General features: G+C 39.5%; 3 protein-coding genes across 3 annotated transcripts in view; 1 reads left to right on the top strand and 2 right to left on the bottom strand.

Annotated features, from left to right (window-relative positions):
* dbf4 (DBF4-CDC7 kinase regulatory subunit) lies at positions 1 to 5,654 on the bottom strand. The gene is made up of 12 exons (XM_030785429.1): positions 5,609 to 5,654; positions 5,299 to 5,468; positions 4,162 to 4,332; positions 3,631 to 3,681; positions 3,402 to 3,471; positions 3,065 to 3,132; positions 2,864 to 2,909; positions 2,488 to 2,533; positions 2,023 to 2,154; positions 1,740 to 1,851; positions 1,189 to 1,304; positions 1 to 1,021 (listed from the first exon to the last, which is right to left on the bottom strand). Exons 1-12 carry the CDS (start codon positions 5,652 to 5,654, stop codon positions 1 to 3), a joined length of 2,049 nt encoding a protein of 682 aa, XP_030641289.1.
* Positions 5,655 to 6,488: 834 nt separating this feature from the next.
* Positions 6,489 to 12,454, top strand: slc25a40 (solute carrier family 25 member 40). Its single transcript, XM_030784780.1, has 11 exons — positions 6,489 to 6,834; positions 7,010 to 7,114; positions 7,571 to 7,630; positions 7,739 to 7,845; positions 8,102 to 8,169; positions 8,606 to 8,730; positions 9,119 to 9,292; positions 9,618 to 9,727; positions 9,894 to 9,975; positions 10,255 to 10,335; positions 10,742 to 12,454. The coding sequence occupies exons 2-11, from the start codon at positions 7,018 to 7,020 to the stop codon at positions 10,876 to 10,878; spliced, it is 1,041 nt and encodes a 346-aa protein (XP_030640640.1). The 5' UTR covers positions 6,489 to 6,834; positions 7,010 to 7,017; the 3' UTR covers positions 10,879 to 12,454.
* A 3,486-nt stretch (positions 12,455 to 15,940) lies between these two features.
* Positions 15,941 to 18,808, bottom strand: part of rundc3b (RUN domain containing 3b) — a 16,071-nt gene continuing 13,203 nt past the window's right edge. The window contains exons 9-11 of the mRNA XM_030784817.1: positions 18,473 to 18,619; positions 17,380 to 17,507; positions 15,941 to 16,086 (exon numbers count right to left, since the gene is read on the bottom strand). Of these exons, the coding sequence (XP_030640677.1) occupies positions 15,941 to 16,086; positions 17,380 to 17,507; positions 18,473 to 18,619 (421 nt within the window). The remainder of the gene's footprint in view (positions 16,087 to 17,379; positions 17,508 to 18,472; positions 18,620 to 18,808) is intronic.

The raw sequence follows: 18,808 nt of genomic DNA, 5'->3' as shown, positions 1-18,808 counted from the left end.
CTAATTCTGAAATCCTTTAAATTCCTCTTCAGTGCTATCACTAGATTGGAATAGCTGCCACAGGTGAAAAGTGGAGTCTGAGGAATTGGTGCTATTGTTTGGCTGTGTGTCAGAGGAACGAACGGTCTGGCGGTCGCAGTGTTTGTCCGTCCCGTTTTGCGGCGTCAGCCCTCCGACTTTCCGCCTGCGACTCAAACCGCGTACTTTCCTCCGCAACGTCGTGCCCGCAGATGGATCGTCCGTGCTGATTGGCTCTCGCATTAGGACCTGAGAAGGCTGGCCCGTTCTGATTGGATCAGACTCTGAATCCTTGAAAAGCTTCTCGATTCTGTCTGGCTGAGAATCCACCGTGGTTTTAGACTGATCAGTTCTGATTGGCTCATTTTCTTTCAAACTTACAGGTGTTTCCCGTACCATCTGATAACCTAGTTTATAGCTCAGTGAAGGTTCACACTCTGTTTTTTTACTGTCTTTTTTACAATTAGCTTTCTCAGTCATCCATACATCTGACGGCTTACACGTAGTCCTTAGGCCGTCTGCTGTGACTGAAGCCTGTAAAATCCCCACGCTGTGTTTGTGTGATGAGTGGGTGTCTTGTTGTGTCCTCTGCTTTGTGTACTGGCTGTAATGGGGTGTTTGGCTCTGCTCTGAGGCGTCCCAGCTACAGCCTTGCCCAGGACTGAGTAAAGAGGATTTCCCCAAAGCCTTCCGGATGGTGGGATAGGACTCCCCGTCAAAGAAACCGCGCTTGGATCGGGAATCGTCCGGAACGTCGGAGCGCTCCGCGGATCTGTCTCCGTGGCTGCAGGAGAACAGTTCCCGGTTGCGTTTGCGGGGTATGTGAGGCTTTTCTCTAGAACATTTGACGCTTTGAGATGCTTGGTAACTCCCTGTGGAAGCCCAGAGAGGCACCTCCTCCGTCAAGCCCTCTCTTTTAACCTCCATTTGCTCCTCCAATCCCTCCATCCTCTCTGCTACTGGTCCTTGAGTGAGGACAGGTGATGAAATACTGCACTTCGGCCTATATGACAAAAGACAGAGACAAACACATAATGATTAGTCTTATCTACTAAGATCATCCATACATTATGATGTGTGTGGTTAATATAAATAACAACCTGTTTCATGAACAACAGTCAGAGGAAAATATTTCTTTGGATTTTGTTACTGCAGTCTTAGTGTGCGTACCTGTTTCTAGGAGTGGTTGTATGTATGAGGTCACAGGTCAGTCCTGCAATGACTTTGTCCACCACCAGGTATTCCTCGCTCTTCGAGAAGGCTTGATGCTGCTCACTTTGAAGGTGCTAGAGGTCAAACAAAGGTTACAGGGGAGGTCAGAGCCTAATAACAGACATGGAAGAATCATACAATTTTTTTTTAGAAAAATTCAACCAGTTACACCAAAGAGTAGCCTGTGAAACCAGTTGTTTGCTGACCTAAAAACCACAACAGAAACGCAGAATGAATTTTTATGAAAAAGTCAGTACAGCGCCGCCCTAAGGCAGTATGGGTATTGCTTGAGAATCCCATAAGTCTTTACATCTCCTCACTTAGAGACAAATCAACCATAGACAAAAGGTCAACAAACAAACAAACAAACAAACAAACAAAAAAAGAACAGCAATTACTCTTCAGTTTATTTATGACCGTTTGTGCTGTTTTGTACAGTCATTAGGAAACTGCGGTAAGTGAGAAAACGAGAGGTAAATGAGAAAAAGGGGGAGTGGCGGTTCACTGACTGCTTTCAGGCTGTCGTATTTGACTATGCAACATTCACAGTAGCCTCCTTTTCTCTTTTCTTTTCCATCCTGTCCTCTCCGTTTGTTCCTCCTGCCTCTGTGACGTTCCTCTCTGGACCTAACACACACACACACACACGCACACGCACACGCACACGCACACGCACACGCACACACAAACAAGATGTTGTTAGGCACCATAAAAGATGCAGCTGACAACAGCATAAAGGCCGCTTTAGGCTTTATTATAGACGAAAACACAGGTGTCTTCGATTAGTCGTACCTGTGCTCTCTCGGTCTCTTCCCCTGCCCCTCTCTGTCGTTCTCCTCCGCGTAAAACGGGCTGCAGGGGGGAAGGCCCCTCAGACTGCACACGGGCAGTTTAAGCATGGGGAGGTAGATGGGCCTGTAGTGCCTGAGAGAAACATCCGGAACAAACCAACTCAGAGCCTCAGCTTCACTTTTTTCAGTCTAAATATGTGTCTCGACTCATCAACTATGATACTTTAACACATACCCGCATTTATTGCAAAAGAATAATAATGATTTGAATTCAACATATTATCACACAGTGACTATAGAAGTAACAGCACTGAAAATACGCCTATATTTACAAACATTTCGCTAATATTTTAAATGCAAAAGACACATATACTACAAAAAATGTAGAAGTTGGCTGTGTAATGTTTCACATCATTCTGTTGAGTGATAAGAAAGGCACCAGCTGAAAGCTTCATGTCAGACTCACCTGCTTGAGTCCTCCACTTTAACAAAAGGACGACTGATTCTTCCAGCTGAAGACAGAAAGAGGGGAGAACAAAAAAAAAGGGAAGAGAGCAACAAATTAATTTTAACTTTAAAGACTTATCTATTTTCTCGAACTTATGCATGATATAATTTTGATTTGACTTTGTTATAGACATGTAAAGCCCTTTGAGACTATAAATAGTGATATTGGGCTCTAAATAAATATTATTATTATTATTATTATTATTATTATTATTATTAATACAAACGTGCAGCGGGTTATTCTAACTTTATTCATCATGTTTTTTAAACAAAGATTTAATAGATGTGCAACAGCCCTTTACTGATCACGTAAAGAAACTGTGCATGCAATTTACCATTGTGTTTCTGAAATGTGGTTCTCTCTGTTGATTCCAGTTTGGCCTACAAACAACAAATTATTCAGCCTCGTTACAAAAGCTCTTATACAACACAAAAATGACACTTTATTTTATTTTCTGAAATATGGAACAAAATCAGGGTACAAAATGCAACTCCAGAGCGAGAGTGCAGGGAGACAAACTCACAGGCTTTTTAACTGTGGCTGTAGGGGTCTTCACCAGAGTTGTGATTTTGGTTTTCTTTCTTTCTATGTAAGATATTATGTCTGCAGGGTAAAAAAAAAAAACAACAACAACAAAATCACAATGAAAACCAACCAACCAGCCACACACACAAAAAAAAGTTAAAGAAAGAAAAACAAAAAAAACAAAAAACCCAAATAAACAAACAAACAAACAAAAAAACGCAGAAACTGATGGTATATCACTCCTACGTTCTGACAGAAATCGAAAACAGGGCAAACATTTTACACATTACAGCTGGTGTCTTCCTCACTGAGACAAAGCCAGCTGTTCTGGGCATTAATATACATACCATCAATGTAGAGAACCTTCACCCCCCATTCAACTGCATTGGCTAGCATTCTGTTCATTTGAATGCGCTCCTAGAGATGAAAACAAGAACTGTTCTCAGTACACTCACACTGACGTTACAGGGCTAATCTTCCAAATAGTTTGGCGGGAAAAAACTCTAGTTTTTTTTTATTTAGTTTAGCCAAATAAATTCCAAATAAAGTTCAAACAAAGAAACAAAAAAAACTCACTTGTTCTTTGATGACTTTTTCCACCAATGCTTTGCCTCTGCTTACGACAGCCTGTGAAATACCACAAGTGAAAAAATACCCCAAATTCAAACACCACAATCACACACAGTGTGATATCACAACTGTCCATTTCAAAAGTCACCACACCATATAACTCCTTACTTTCTATTTAATCTCTTACATGTCTACAACACAAGGACTAGCTGAATGTCAATAAAATGCAAAAATTTGCACCAACTACTGGCCTAGAAAGAGAATCATCAGGGTAAGTATTGTGTAAGTATTTTTTTTTCTGTGGGCTTTTTTTAAGAGACAGATCACTCGCCTACATTTTCAAGGTGTCTGGTGAGTCGGTCTTTACTGAGTAATTGTTATGAGTTTGTTTTGATGCATGTTCATAAACAAGCCAACATATTCACGCGTTACATTTGCGCTCTCTAAAAGACAACATCGTCGACCTTAGCACTTGTGGCTATACTGGAATGCCACAGCTGTGAAATGAATGCAGGTTTGTATGAAATGTCCACTCACAGTGTCTGCCTGACCCTGCGAGCTGCCCTTCTTGCTGGCTGGGTGGGGGGAGCTGAGACCGGAATCCGGGCTCGGTATCGGAGAGTCCAGTCCCAAACGCCGGGCATGCCGGGCTTCGGGCTTACTGGACACCAGGTACCGGATCTCCTTACTGAAGAACTTCTCCACTGTCTGGGAGCAGAAGGAGAGAGTAAGAAATGCCTGCAGGACCAGCTTACGGGTACAGGAGAAAGGCGTCTCAGTGACCTTAATACCGTCAGCAAACGTGTTAAAAGTCAGGACTGTCCAAGAGGACTACTGATGACATTCTCTCTTTATTTTCTCCAGTGCCTTCTCATTGAAGAAAACAATAAAAATACTGTTATTACTATTAAAACATTATGAAGTAACATTTTCTAAATCATCCATTTGGCAATAAAGGCTGAGTTATTTTCTTACTCCTATGTTAAAAAACATAGACAAATACAAAACAAATCCACATAACTTTGTCTTTGCCTTTAGGGCAAGGGTCAGGTTAATACAGCCTGTAATGGAAGATTAACTGTTGACTGGTCTTGTTTACATAACAAACAAGCAAACTCTTAAATCAACTCAAACACATTTAGAACAACTCTATCCTGAACTGACTCTGTGAATGAGAAAAATGGAGATAATTTTGACATAGCGTTAATATCTCCTCTGCATACAAAAAAAAATAAAATAAAGTTATCCAGTTTGGACACTGTGCATAAAATTAAAAGTCGCTGGATTGCATGATAAATAAGAAAGGATCCATTCCCAGCTATGTCAGTTTTACTTCAGTGCAGATTCTTGAGGGGGGAAAAAAACCCAAAAACAACAATAAAAAAAACCTCAGACCTAGTATAGACTACTCACACCTCTGAATAAGTTAACAGAGGTGCAAAGTGGCCACTTGTCACAACATTCTCAACTAAACAGATGAAAGGGTTAACTGCTAGTAAAATCACTAGGCCTACATCAACACCTCACATGACTTTTCTCTTACTGAGTACCGATATCATTTTAGTAAAGGAGTGGAATGTTTAGCCTTCAAAATGATTAAACAGTGCTCCATTTATTTAATAACAATCAGTGTTTCATTAACTGTACAGTAATAAAATACTAGAGTTCACTTACCCCTCCAAGTGTTTTGATATCATTTTCCAAAGTTTGGGTCCTTTTATTACATGGAACATCCAAGTAAAAAATTTTCCCAGTTAAGGGCTTGTTTTGCGAGGAATCACATCCTGGTTTAAGGTTACTTTTAGTCGATGTTTTTTTATGCTTGTCTTTCTCCAGTGCTGCACCTAGAAAGAGAAATGTGAATTGCAAATTCTTAAAATGGGCTTGAGACATAGTGTTATCTTATAGCGTATATCGCTTGCAATATGCAACGTAACAATAAGATTTTAAAAAATTCAAAGGATTAATCCGTATATCATCTTACCTTGTGACTTTGATTTAGTAGACCGAGGAAAAGTTTGATTCTTCATTCCTACAACAGGGCAAAGAACACAAAAGGGTAACAGAACAAGTTTGCAAATGACTTATCCTAATGCACAAAACATTTACAACGGATCATAACTCATAAACATCTTTGCGAATAACTGTTACTTCAATTACAGATCAATGGTCTTTAAACTTACGAACATTTATAAGTGACACATCTATATCAACCAGCATCACTGTCACAAGCACAACAGACACACGAAATTTAAAATGTGTCCGTTTTTTTAAAAATCACCTATCGTTACAGGAAGTGCAAAGACAAGCTAGCTGTATGCTAATTTGAAATTTACGGAGGCAAACCTACCTCTGTCATGAAACTACGAAGACTGTCATCTTGAATTCACAGTTCGGAAACTTTAAACCCCATTTTAAAACTACATGTATTTATTTCTCGGTCGTTCCGCTTCGTAGATAGCTGCAATTCTTCTATACGATGGACTACTTTCTACTTTCCCGCTCGTGCATACGAAACTCCCAGAACTCTTCATTTGACAGAGGATATTCAGTCTTTGATTTCAGTTTCTTATTTTCGACATCATGTAGTTTCGGGTATCTTCGAAGTTATATCGATAAAATAGTTCTCAGAAAACTAAATTGTTCTCTAAACAAACATCTTTGAACTCACACGTTTTTTTTAAGAATACAAAATGATTTATTCAAAATTTTCTGCTATTTACTCAATCGCCCCCGCTATACATTGTACAGTGAAATTTAAATGTCCACGAGGAACGAATGTGCTGCACCGAAAATCAAATCATTGTACACAATGTAATGTTGTGTAAGTGAGGTGAAAACTAGAACTGGAGCTATGATAGCCAACAACGTGCTGTGAATTATCCTATACAAAATGAGTGTCATAAGTCACCAAGGATGATCGCAAACCACATGCATCTTTCCTGGTTGTATAGGATCAATGGTTCCTGTTAACCTCGTGCTGAGGTACGGAAAATTGTGCCTAACAGCGTTAGCCTACGCATTAGCTAGGTTTTAATAACTGGTAACGTTTATCAAGGCATGCGATCGGAAAGCAATACTTGTTACTTAACGTTAATTTACTCGGGTTGTTTGGTGCTAAGCTAGGTAGGAAGCTAGCAAGCTAATGGGAACTGAAGAATTTGTTCCTGCTTAGCAGAAGTTACTTCTAAGCAAAGGGAACATTTTAAGGTAAGTTGATACGAAATGCAAAGTTGTTTTTCTTATCTCATTGGAATATGTCACGTGTCAGTGTCACAAAGTTCGACGCTGTTACTGGACGACAATGACAGTTAAGTAGCATACTCAGTTACCTAAACGGGAATCACAAAAATAGAATCTAAATTTTCTTAAATTTGCTTGACAGTCCAAGAGATGAGTTCTCAGAGTTCGCCAGGGTCCGTCAACGGTATTACGCCGTTTCAGCAGATGGTTGCGTCTTGCTCTGGTGCAATTCTTACATCATTATTTGGTGAGTACGTGAGGCTCGCCCGGGTCATTGGGGCGATCAAATGGCAATATTAATAACGGACGATTTTCTGTACTGCATTCTCCGAGTTCTTTAGGTTGCTGAACATATCGCTAAAATAAACAGAATGTTACCAAAAAGCTTGAACACAAAACATAACGGCCTTATAAAAAAATAAGTATGCTTAATGACATGACTCTTTGGAGGTGTGTACAGTAAACGCTCAAAAATACGCAACATTTACAAGAGTTTATTCCATGATAATGTCATTACACAGTCGAACAATGTAGGGTGATATTTCATGTTCCATTCCACAGCAAAAGAACAGTCGTCCGTACCGTGTCCAGCATGTATGAATTCAAACTCTATACTGACTTGATGCATCTGTGGGGATTTTAGAAAATAAAATTAATTGGATAAGGTTTCTAATATGTCTTTGTTTTTTTAATAATTTTACAGTCACGCCTCTGGACGTCGTCAAGATAAGACTACAAGCTCAGACAAATCCATTTCCAAAAGGTAAACCTCAACTAAGTAGCATTTTAACAAAGAACTTTTCTCACAAACTCATATTTTGATGAATGATCATTCTTGATTCATCATCCATTTCGTTTCTTTGCCGAACAGGAAAATGTTTTGTGTATTGTAATGGCCTTATGGACCACATCTGCGTGTGTGAAAATGGGAACTCCAAGGCCTGGTACAAAGCACCGGGGCATTTTAACGGCACAATTGTAAGTATTTCTTGGGGGGCCAGATTAAATTTTGTTTGTTTGTTTATTTGGGTTTTTTTTTTCATATATAACCATGAAAAAACTGTGTCACAATCCATATAGTCTTTTATAAAAGCTTATACAAGCATTTGCTACAAACAATCACTGATTTCATTTATTTTCACCAGCCACGATTCTGTCTGTCCTCTAAGGTAGCGTTGTACCTAGATTTTAAATCGATATGAATTTGTCTCCATGCTGTCTCTGTGTGTTGAAGGATGCCTTCATTAAGATAGTTCGAAGGGAGGGGATTAAATCTCTCTGGAGTGGTCTTCCTCCAACACTGTGAGTCTTCTGTAACTACTATCTGCTTCTCTCATTCAAAATATGTTCAGTTGTCAGGCTGTTTCGAGAAGATACATGCATTCTGTTTGTAACAGATAAACTGGGCATGTGTAAGTATACGTACGCCCGATTTAACTGTTACAAACACAATGCCCTGGATACAAACTTCGAAAAAGGGTCATGTTTGTTCTAAACGAAGTCTGCTCTTAAAACATCTCTGAATCAGCTAACTGCCGTAGTTATCAGTAGCTTTCATAACTGTGACATGTTTACGTAGGACCACCTCTAATTTTCAGACAGGCTTGTATGGAATATAACTGCTTCTGAAGTGTCCAACATCACATGTAACCGGCTAAATAATATGTAATAATGCATGGCATGATAAGGCGTAAAACATGATGATACCATGGCGTGTGTGTGTGTGTGTGTTTTGCAGAGTCATGGCAGTACCAGCAACAGTAATCTACTTCACCTGTTATGACCAGCTGTGTGCGGCCCTGAAGGTCAGAATGGGGGAGAGAGCCGGTGAGGCTCCGCTGTTGGCTGGGGCTATCGCCAGAGGTAACCTTTAACCTTACTGGTCACTAATTGAAAGTTCTTGTGCTATGAAAGATTTTTTTTTTGGAGTTTTAAAGCGGTTTCTAAACTTGTGACCTGAGAAGACATTTTTGTAAGGAGATTTCCATGTTCTCTAGTTTGGCATACAGGAAAAGTTAAAAACATGTAATTTATGGCTAAATAGGAGAGGGAATTTAGAGGAAGCCAAACGTATGTGTCCTGTCTGTAAATGGTCAATAATTACAGTGTGTGTGTGTGAGAGAGAGTGAGAAGGAGCCTGTGTGTGCATATGGGTATACGTTTAATATTTCTTTTGTGTATCTGTATGTATGACATTTTTACATGTACATACATGTTTGTATGCATGTAATATTTCTGTTTGGGTCTTTAGTGGGCTCAGCCACGGTGATCAGTCCCCTGGAGTTGATTCGCACTAAGCTGCAGTCGGAGAAACAGTCGTACAGAGAGCTGAGCGCCGTCATCCGCTCCTCGGTACAGAGTGAAGGCTGGCTCTCGCTGTGGAGAGGCTGGGGACCTACACTGCTTAGAGATGTCCCCTTCTCAGGTATGGACACACACATTACTCACATCACACACACATACACACACACACACACATCACTCATACATACACACACACATCACACCGCCACACACACACACACAAACACACACACACACACACACACATCACTCACATCACACACCCCACACACTCACACATCACTCACATCACACCCCCGCCACACTCCCTCACTACACACACATATACACACAAACACACACATCACTCACCCCACACACACACACACATACACACACACAGAGCTCTTTCTACAGTGATGAGGTTTTTGTGACTTATTGGTAACGTCTGTGTTCTCCTTCATCAGCTATGTACTGGTATAACTACGAGAAAGGCAAAGCTTGGCTTTGTGACCATTACAACACTAGAGAGACGACCTTCACCATCGCGTTTATATCGGGAGCGGTGTCTGGATCGGTGAGTACTCCCCGCTTCCTTTTACATCAGCACAGCAACTACATGCACCATGGGAAATGTAGTTTTTCTTTGGCTTAGGCGGATTACTTCCCAACCGAAACATGATTTTCAAGTCTGGCCTCTACCTTAGCGTCTTTTTTTTTTTTTATTTCTGTCTCACGTACAGATTGCGTCGATTGCCACTTTGCCGTTTGACGTGGTGAAGACAAGGAGACAGGTGGAACTCGGGGAGTTGCAGGCAATGAATTGTGGGTACCCAGTCTCAACCCTGTCCTTAACAGCTTCAGTCTATCTTCCTCCCTTAGCCCCTGTCCATAAGCTTTTACTCTTAACCCTCATGTAGCTTTGAAAGGGCACAACAGCACTAGCATTGACCTTTCTGTGGTTATAAAGGGCATTAAGATACATGTAATTCAAATGTCATTGCTTTTTTTTTTTTTTTTTTTAAAGGCAAACATCAAGACAATATTCTAATGGTTATTTTGATGAAAATGAGTCATAGTCCTGGTCATGTATTTTCTCCACAGTGTCTCCCAAGGCCTCGTCCTCCACCTATCACGTGATGAAGAGAATAGTCGCTGAAAATGGGGTCACAGGACTCTTTGCAGGTAAAATTCAACTAGGTAGCTCTCAAACAGAGAAATTAATATATATATATATATATATATATATATATATATATATATGAGACTATATATGCATGAGACTATTTTCTCCAAGGGTTATTTGTACATATTGTTTTGAGTAGGGTGAGAGACCAGAATCTGACATGAGAAACCAGATTTCACCACTAGATGTCACAGCAACACACAGATTTGACCTTTACTTAGCTGTTAAAACGGGAAAGAAGCTTAAAAGAAGCTTCATATGACATACATAGTAGAACATTGTATGATGTCATGAATTTTTTTTGTCTTGCTTACACATTTCCTCTCTCACCCTATTTTGTTTTATCTCCTTCTCTTCCTCCTGTCTCCTGTCTTCTTTCTCTCTTTCCTTCTTTCTTTCCTGCAGGTTTTCTGCCCAGGCTGATTAAGGTAGCCCCAGCATGTGCCATTATGATCAGCACATATGAAATTGGCAAAACCTTTTTCCGCAAACACAACCAGGAGAAACAAGTACTGGTCACACTTCAAACCAGCAACACCTGATCATACACACACACACAGATTTCTTGCCTCCAGTTGGGAGAACAGCTAAACACGGAGTCTTTCTGATATTGAGTTGAGGGGGCAAGAAATTGTAGATATAGACATTATTCAGTATGGTAGTTTTTTTGGTTTTTTAAATTACATTTTGAAAAATAAGTATCAAACAAGGCAAGATTCAAACAAGCAGTTTTTTTACGACAGTTTTTTCCTCTCCTTTTTCCTCTAGAGATTTAATTATTCACCGTCTCATCTAACATAAAGCACAATAAAATAATGTACATATTATTAAATATTTTAATTTATTATGCGACAGTCATACACACTGTGGTAACAAAAATGATCAGAAACACAGGACCGAAGTCCAGAAACACACAGATCGACCAAATTCAAATCAATTTCACAACCACTAGTTTTGTTGACACAGATTTATAAACACCTTTTGTCTCTTTGTTCAGAACTCAGTGTTAATTCATACTCTGATTTCAGGTTGAGGGAGTAAGTATAGGAAATATGAATGAAACCTGAACTTAATACAAACAGTTTGAACAATCCATGTGTAGTTTTGGTAATGTGAACATAATTAGTGCCTCTGTTGTTAAAATCCTTTTTGAGGAGGAACGTTGAGGAAGACTTTGCCTGCGTAACTTTTCCTGTAATACAGTGTATTGCAGAAAATTCCTTACATGTTCCCTTTATAAGGCTGAGCTGTTCCTACAGGTTGACATGAAGTTTTTATATGATATTTAGGTCAAAATTGAAGTGCTGTATTAATGAAGATGTCTAGACTGACCCACAATGTCTTTGTCTCTACAAAGAAAACAGAAATTGCAAACACTGTTTTTCTGCTTCATTATCTATAGTAAGCTGAATTGCAAAACTGGCAATTCCTAGTGTTTGCAAATCTGAGTTTGAACAAACTGTGCACTTTAGAATCATATGTTTTATGTACACAAGGCATTTTTTTTTTGCCCACATCCATACAACAGTGTCAGTTGAATGACCAAGTGCAAGGTCATTCTTTTTTCAGGCAGCATTCTTTTTTTTTTCCCTGTTTGTTTGTTTATTTGTTTGTTTGTTTCTGCCATTTCAAAGCGTATGAGAGAGGTTTTCAGTTCAGTTCTTATTCATACCATAGAACGTATCAGTATCCAAGACCAGTCTTGGAGGACTGGGGTTCTGCTGCTTTCTGCCCTAGCCTGATACTGATAGGCTGATTTCTGACTTGACATACATGCATGTGCACTCTTCAGCCAATCAGAATGACTTATTTATAAATAATGGAATAGAATATATTATGGTGCCAAAAGCTTCTGCATTATCTATATACGCCTGAAATGTCCAAAAGTGTAGAAAACTGAAAGGAGACATTCTACAGCAAGAATGAGTTTTTGATAAAACAAAAAAAAAGATCCAGTTTTTCACGTCATTGTTTGTTCTGATTGATTTTTTATTAATCAATATTTTCATTGCCTGTTATTTTAAAAGCTTGAGAAGCAAGTTAAGCAGTGTGTTCCATGATTCCAGTCCTGTCTACGCCGAGGAGAAAAAAAAATTGGTTGTATGTCAAATAAAAAAGTTGAGGAAACATGATCGTTTTGTTGATTTTCTCGCATTTTATTTTCAAGATAAAGCTTAAATTAAGAGGAGGTAATTATCTGAATGAGCAGCGTCAAAGATTGGATTTTTGCATTTATACCTTCGTTTCTACCAATTCGTGACAGAATTCAAATTAGCATTTGACACGCTGGTTGAATTTGTGAGAGAAATTTGATTTATTAAAAAACATGATTCAACAGATTGAAGTGGTTGAATAAATTAAAATGCAAAAATTAAAAAAAAAATCAACACAAAAACATTCTTCCATCCTCTCTGCAACCACCAACAGTGGAGTCATTGAATCAACTGCACAAATCACTCCAATACAGTGTACGCCACTGGAAATACAAGACACATTGAACCTGGGTTTCTCTGATACTTGGGACAGTACATTCCTGTCACAGAATGAAGCGCCTTTTTAAATCTCTTACTGAAAGTAAAGGAAATGTACAATCACATATTTTATCAAGACTTTTCCAAAGATCTTCTTCAATACATTCTTAAGCTCTTCTTAGCTTACAGCAGTTTATACACATACTGAGTTTCACATCTCAAAGAGAAACAGGCAAAAACAACAACAACAACACAAAAGGAAAAAAACGTTTAATAATGTATTGAAGGTGCAAACCAATGTAAACACTGATTTAATGTTACAATCACCAAAATATTCTCAATGAGAAACATTTTGGAAAGGTAGACAAAAAAAAAAACACATTCAGCGTCTTCAGTGAGGTTTTATCACCATGGCAACTGTAAATCCAAACTCTTTCAGAATCTGACAATGGCAGACAGCAAAGCTTTGACTGTTATCAGCACGACACCCCACTGGAACACTGACACTCTTGACATGTACACCGAAAAAAAAAAGAAAAAAAAGAAAAGAAAAAATCAAAAACACGCCAGAAGCCAACTGAATGCATAATACACAGGTATTAAAATGTTTCACGTTATGTTATGCTTCCTTAATAACATCGTAAGCTTGATGTACGACAATATAAGACGTCTCAAGACAAGAGGCTACATACTAATGGAATTTCATAATTGTATCAAACTGCACAGATATATCATGTTGGAGTATAAATGTTATAATGTGAGGTCTTGAGATTTTTTTTAGCATTGTTTTTTATCTCTGTCCAAAATGAATGCAGCAAAATTTAAGATTTTATATATGTGTGTATTTTTTTAGAAAACAATAACTAACAAATAGGAAGCTGCTTCAGTAGGAAGTACAAAAGACTTGACAAGTCTTTTAAACGTCATCCCACTCTACGTCTTACACATGTCGGATTTTTATGGGTCTTTAAATACGCAGAGTAATGCGGCATCGACTCACACATAAGCATTACGCTAAAAACGCGAAGGACAATAAAGACATTGTACAAATACACCAGTGTGTTTAGATTAGCACGCGTACCAAGCACGAGACAGAACATTGACCAACAAAAATATGACTGATCAGCAGTTGCTAGGAGACATGCTTTAAAGGTGGAAGCAAGGCATCACGTCAGAAAGGTTACGTCACTTCAGGACAGATGGCACAACTACTGTTGTAGCATATTGCTAATCTGTGATGTGTTGTTTGCTAACTAGCTGGCCTACTTAACCCATGTATACTAAAAGTAACAAACAACTTGACAAAGCCCATCTCAGATTGCCATAGATTGCCATAAACCTCTGTACCATTCCACAACGCCATGCCTTTGCTGAGTCTGTCAGCAGACCTGGTCCGCAAACAGGGATTTTTCTCAATTTGATATTTGAAAATCTGTTGACTTAACCTCTGCTCTCTCCTTGTGGTTACTATCCTAAACTCAATCTTTGGTGACGATGCAGAACAGAAGGATTTGCTGACATATGGGGCGTGATGAGTACAAGTGCATCATAAAATTTCGACAAACTGCCTCATTTCTTACAAATTACATTCACCTCAGAAATCAAACAACTGTAAACACTGTTTTTTCACTCAATCCCATGGCACAAAATTGTGGATTTATTAAAACAAATACCATCACCTGAACTATCTCATCAAACAGTTAAACCAACTGTCTTGCTGACCTAAAATTGGCGATTGATTGCACATTAAACATAGCACTGGTGTCCTGGACTACCGACTAAGACAAGTCTTGGACAAATTAAAATGTTGAGCTCAATTTAATCAAGTCTTAAATAATTCTCTGAGTAACGCACACAAAATGTTCTGTGGCAGTTTATGAGATGTGAGATCCTGAGAGTAAGAGTTTATTCGTTGACACCAGCAAAGGACAAAAACTAGAAACCAGCAGAGTCTGCAAAGCCTGTAACAGTTCACATTTTGTGCACAACATTTCCGGAATGATGAGCACACAGGACAAAAAAAAAGTGTAAAGTTCAAATTATGAGAATGGGAGAGGAACTACTGTTGGTTTTAATTATAACTTAATGCTGTTTGTATCTGTAACCCTAACCACAGCATTTTTACATATATCACATTATTTGAACTTTTCATTTTAATACAAAAACAAAATGTTGTTGCAAGTGATTTCATTGTTAACCAGCTCTGTCTGCTGTACAGGACAAACGCAAGGCAGTTATCACGCTGGTATTAACCTTGCTCATGAATATGCAAATGTCACTACTTATGAATATGTAAATGAGCAAATCATGACGCACTTCAAGTAAGTGAAGTGTATCTGGAGATTTTAAAAGACTTTGTAGAAATCTCCCCGGCGCTTCAATTTAGCCTTCTCAGGAGCAGCAAAAAAAAAAAAAATTACCATCTTTAAACATTCACTGAAAAAAAATACCCTGAAATAAATTAACATTTCAATACATGGAAACATCAACAGCTTAACCACAAAGAAGAGAGAGCGTGTGAGAGACAGGAGCAGAGGATGACAAATGACTGTCATAACACAATGAGATTAGTAGTGTTCCACGCGCTTCCTCTGTACAACGTTCAAAGACTTATGAGGAGAAACAGGGAGATGCAGAACCGCAAACGTCTACGAAGCCACAGGGTGAAATATGAAGCCCAACCATGGCTCCTTTTCTCTCCTTTTCTTTTTTCTGTAACAATCTCTCAATGTGATTGGTGATATATTCAGTCAATTACTTTTTCTGTGTGACTGGTCATCCATGCAAGTAGACCTTAACCAATGAGCAAGAACACTGAACGAGAGAAGAATGAGTCCATGAGGTCTTCTCATACAGAGAAGACGGGTGAAGAGGTGGTATCGACTTTGAGAAAGTGTTTTAGTTAGCGTTCTCAGCTGGTCCCTGGCACTAATGCATACACCGCTTGATTCCGGTCAAGTGGATGGTCCGGACTGGTGTATTTGTGTGTGTGTGTGTGTGTGTATTTGCTTTGGACTAATATACAGTTGCTTTAACTTTAGTATAACTTAAGCAGAGGTTGAGCAATGGCTTAGTGTGTATGTTTATGTGTATGCATGTGCAAGTATGTGTGTGTGTGTGTGTGAGAGAGTGTTTAGGAGGGGGTGAGTCCAGGGCTAGTCATATCTGTGGTGGGACTAGCAAGACACTCACTGGACTTGAGACTAGCCAAAGACTTATAACTCGCCACTGACGTCAAAGATCCACACAGACCTCTCAGAGACGGAGTATCCTCTTTACCTGCGAAAACACACACACACACACAAAATGACTACGTCATTCTCCACCTAGGAGCCACTGACACACACAGCTGGCGTCTGATTTATTTCTAATAATCCTGGAGAAGTATGAGTAGTAAACAGAAGAGTGCCTGGGTACAGTGACTGCCAGCGAGAGAATTTGAAATCAAGGCCTGTGACATTTACTTAGAACAATGTCTAGACAGCTCCCAGGCCAGGCTGTGTGTGTGTGTGTGTGTGTGTCACACATTTAGAATACTGACAGAGCAGAGAGAGAGAGAGAGAAAAAGACAGAGAGAGAGAGAGAGAATGAGCCGACTGTGATCATGTCCCTTAGGCACTGGGAAACCTGCTACTCTGTGAATAACACAACGCCACACATTATGTCGTGCTCCGCTGGAAAACACTGCCGTTCAATAAAGATCGAAAGCTTGTTATATTTCTCAGCGCTCTTTCTTTCTGTCCTTCCGCGGAAACAAAGACTCCATCAAACGCAAGGTAAAATCTATCTAGAGGCTTTAAATCTATGAGTTAAGAAAAAAGAATAGGGCTATTATGTCTCTTGGCCTCTAACTCTTTCTTGTTTTCTTCTCTCTCTCTCTCTCTCTCTCTCTCGCTCTCTCTCTCTCTCTCTGAATAAAAGCATCCAAAGCTGCACTGTATGCATATCTCTCTTAAAGAGAAGACATGTCGATACAAATGATTCATCAGAGGAAAAGAGAGAGAGAGAGAGCAGGAAAAAGGGGTCATTGGGACAGAGAGAGAGAGAGAGAGAGATGGAGACACTGTTCTTGCTTCTAAACTCAAAGAGCTAAATGGATGGAAGAGAACAAAAATGAAAGAGTACTGTACAAGATGAAAAGGAGAAAAGAAAGGAAGGGGGAACTTAATTTTTTCCGCCACTTATCATTCACAGATCATGAAAAACACAGACATAATGTACATATATATTTACCATAAGAGGAGCAGAGACTCATAAGGACTGACCATATGTTATTTACACTAAGGCTATTTAACTGCCACCACACTCCCCCCCCCCCCCTCTCCCTCTCTCCTTCTCTCCTTCTCTCTCTCTCTGTCTCTCTCTCCTTCTCTCTCTGTCTCTCTCTCTCTCTCTCTCTCTCTCTCTCATCAGCAGTAGTGTCTGCGGCTGATATTCCATACACCTGTCTCACAGAGGCTGATACAGTGTGACTCATCAAAGAGAGAGACGGGGGGGGGGGGGGGGGGGGGTGTTGAGAACACACAGACACATGAAACAAATAAGACTGACAGACAGGCAAACTGTCATTACCTTCCCTGTGCCAGTGTGTGAGTCCTGATTTTCCATCCAGACTGTGTGTGTTCGCTTGACCAGGGTCCAAAGACATCTGAGACAAGCTCATATCGGCTGACAGCTGTTCCAGACTCGGAAAGCTTTTTCTGTAAACACACACACACACACACACACACATACAGACACAGACATGAGCACAGACACATCATAATACTCTATTAGGGATTAAATCATAGTTTGGGTCTTTTTCTCAGTGCAAACAAAATTAGGTAATTGGGTTTAGCGAATTAGCTCTCGCTGACCTTCGCTAACACGGCCTCTGCATTTCACCATTTCGCCCAGTCATCTCATCCTGCATTCATTTCACTGTTTGACTCATTCATTCATTTATTTCATCATCCTTTCCTTCCACATCCTTCCTAAATTTAACTCCCTGTTAGGCTACACATTCCAAACAGCACACCCGTTTAGCTCATGTTAGCAATGCTAAATTCTCCCTCTCTCTCTCTCTCCTTCTCTCACTCCATGTAGACCTATCTCATAACCCATCCTTTGATTAAAAAAAAAAAAAAAGGAAAAAAACCTCTAACCATACAATTAATCCACCTATGCAGGGTCTGTCTTTTTGTTCTCTGTTCTAAGGCATATAATTTATCATCTCAGTGTTCGCCACGAGCACAGTGACTTGCAGTAATAAAGGAGATAAAGATGAGTCCATTGTAGGAACACTGAACATTTATTGAAATAACAGCGCACTATGCTGCCACACAGCCACGCAGATCCCTGATTGATTTTTTTTTTTTCATTTCCTAGATGGTCTGCAGTCCGAGCAGAATTCTGGACTGGATCCAGTTCAGACACGCAGCAGGAACTCACTCTGCCTCTGGTCTCCAGTTTATTTCCAGAAAGATCTCAGCTACATTGTGTCTCGGGCATTGTTTTTTTGGGGTTTTTTTTATATTCAAAGAGTAATAAGATTGGCAAATGTAGAGACAGACATTATTCAAGAGGTTACAGAAATAAGAATACACTGTCATTCTCTCTGAATATTAAATCAGCACAGAATAACACACACACGCACACGCACAAAGACAGTTGGTATGGTGCATACTCATCCCATTGTTGGTTACGTTTCCTGTATAACAGCGTATCCAAGGCCACAGCATTGGTGTCAAGGGCACCCGGTGACGGCCACTGATTGGTCAGGTGAGATGTCAGTTCCTGCCTGGACCTCAAGTCATGGTTTTTCAATACGGTCCTGGTGAGGTCATTCAAATGTACAGTAAGTCAATATTTAAAAAACAAACAAACAAAAAAAAAACAACAACAACAACAACAAAAAAAACAATATGCAATCATAATGAAATACAAATGCATTCAGACAACACTGTCTCTATACCTCATGTTTTACATTGCAAAAGAAAAAAAAAAGTATTAAAACCATACA

Source organism: Chanos chanos, chromosome 9 (assembly GCF_902362185.1).
Source record: "Chanos chanos chromosome 9, fChaCha1.1, whole genome shotgun sequence".
NCBI classification, from domain to species: Eukaryota; Metazoa; Chordata; class Actinopteri; order Gonorynchiformes; family Chanidae; genus Chanos; species Chanos chanos.
Note: the sequence above shows the minus strand (reverse complement) of the source record. Positions and strands in the feature narration are given on the sequence as shown.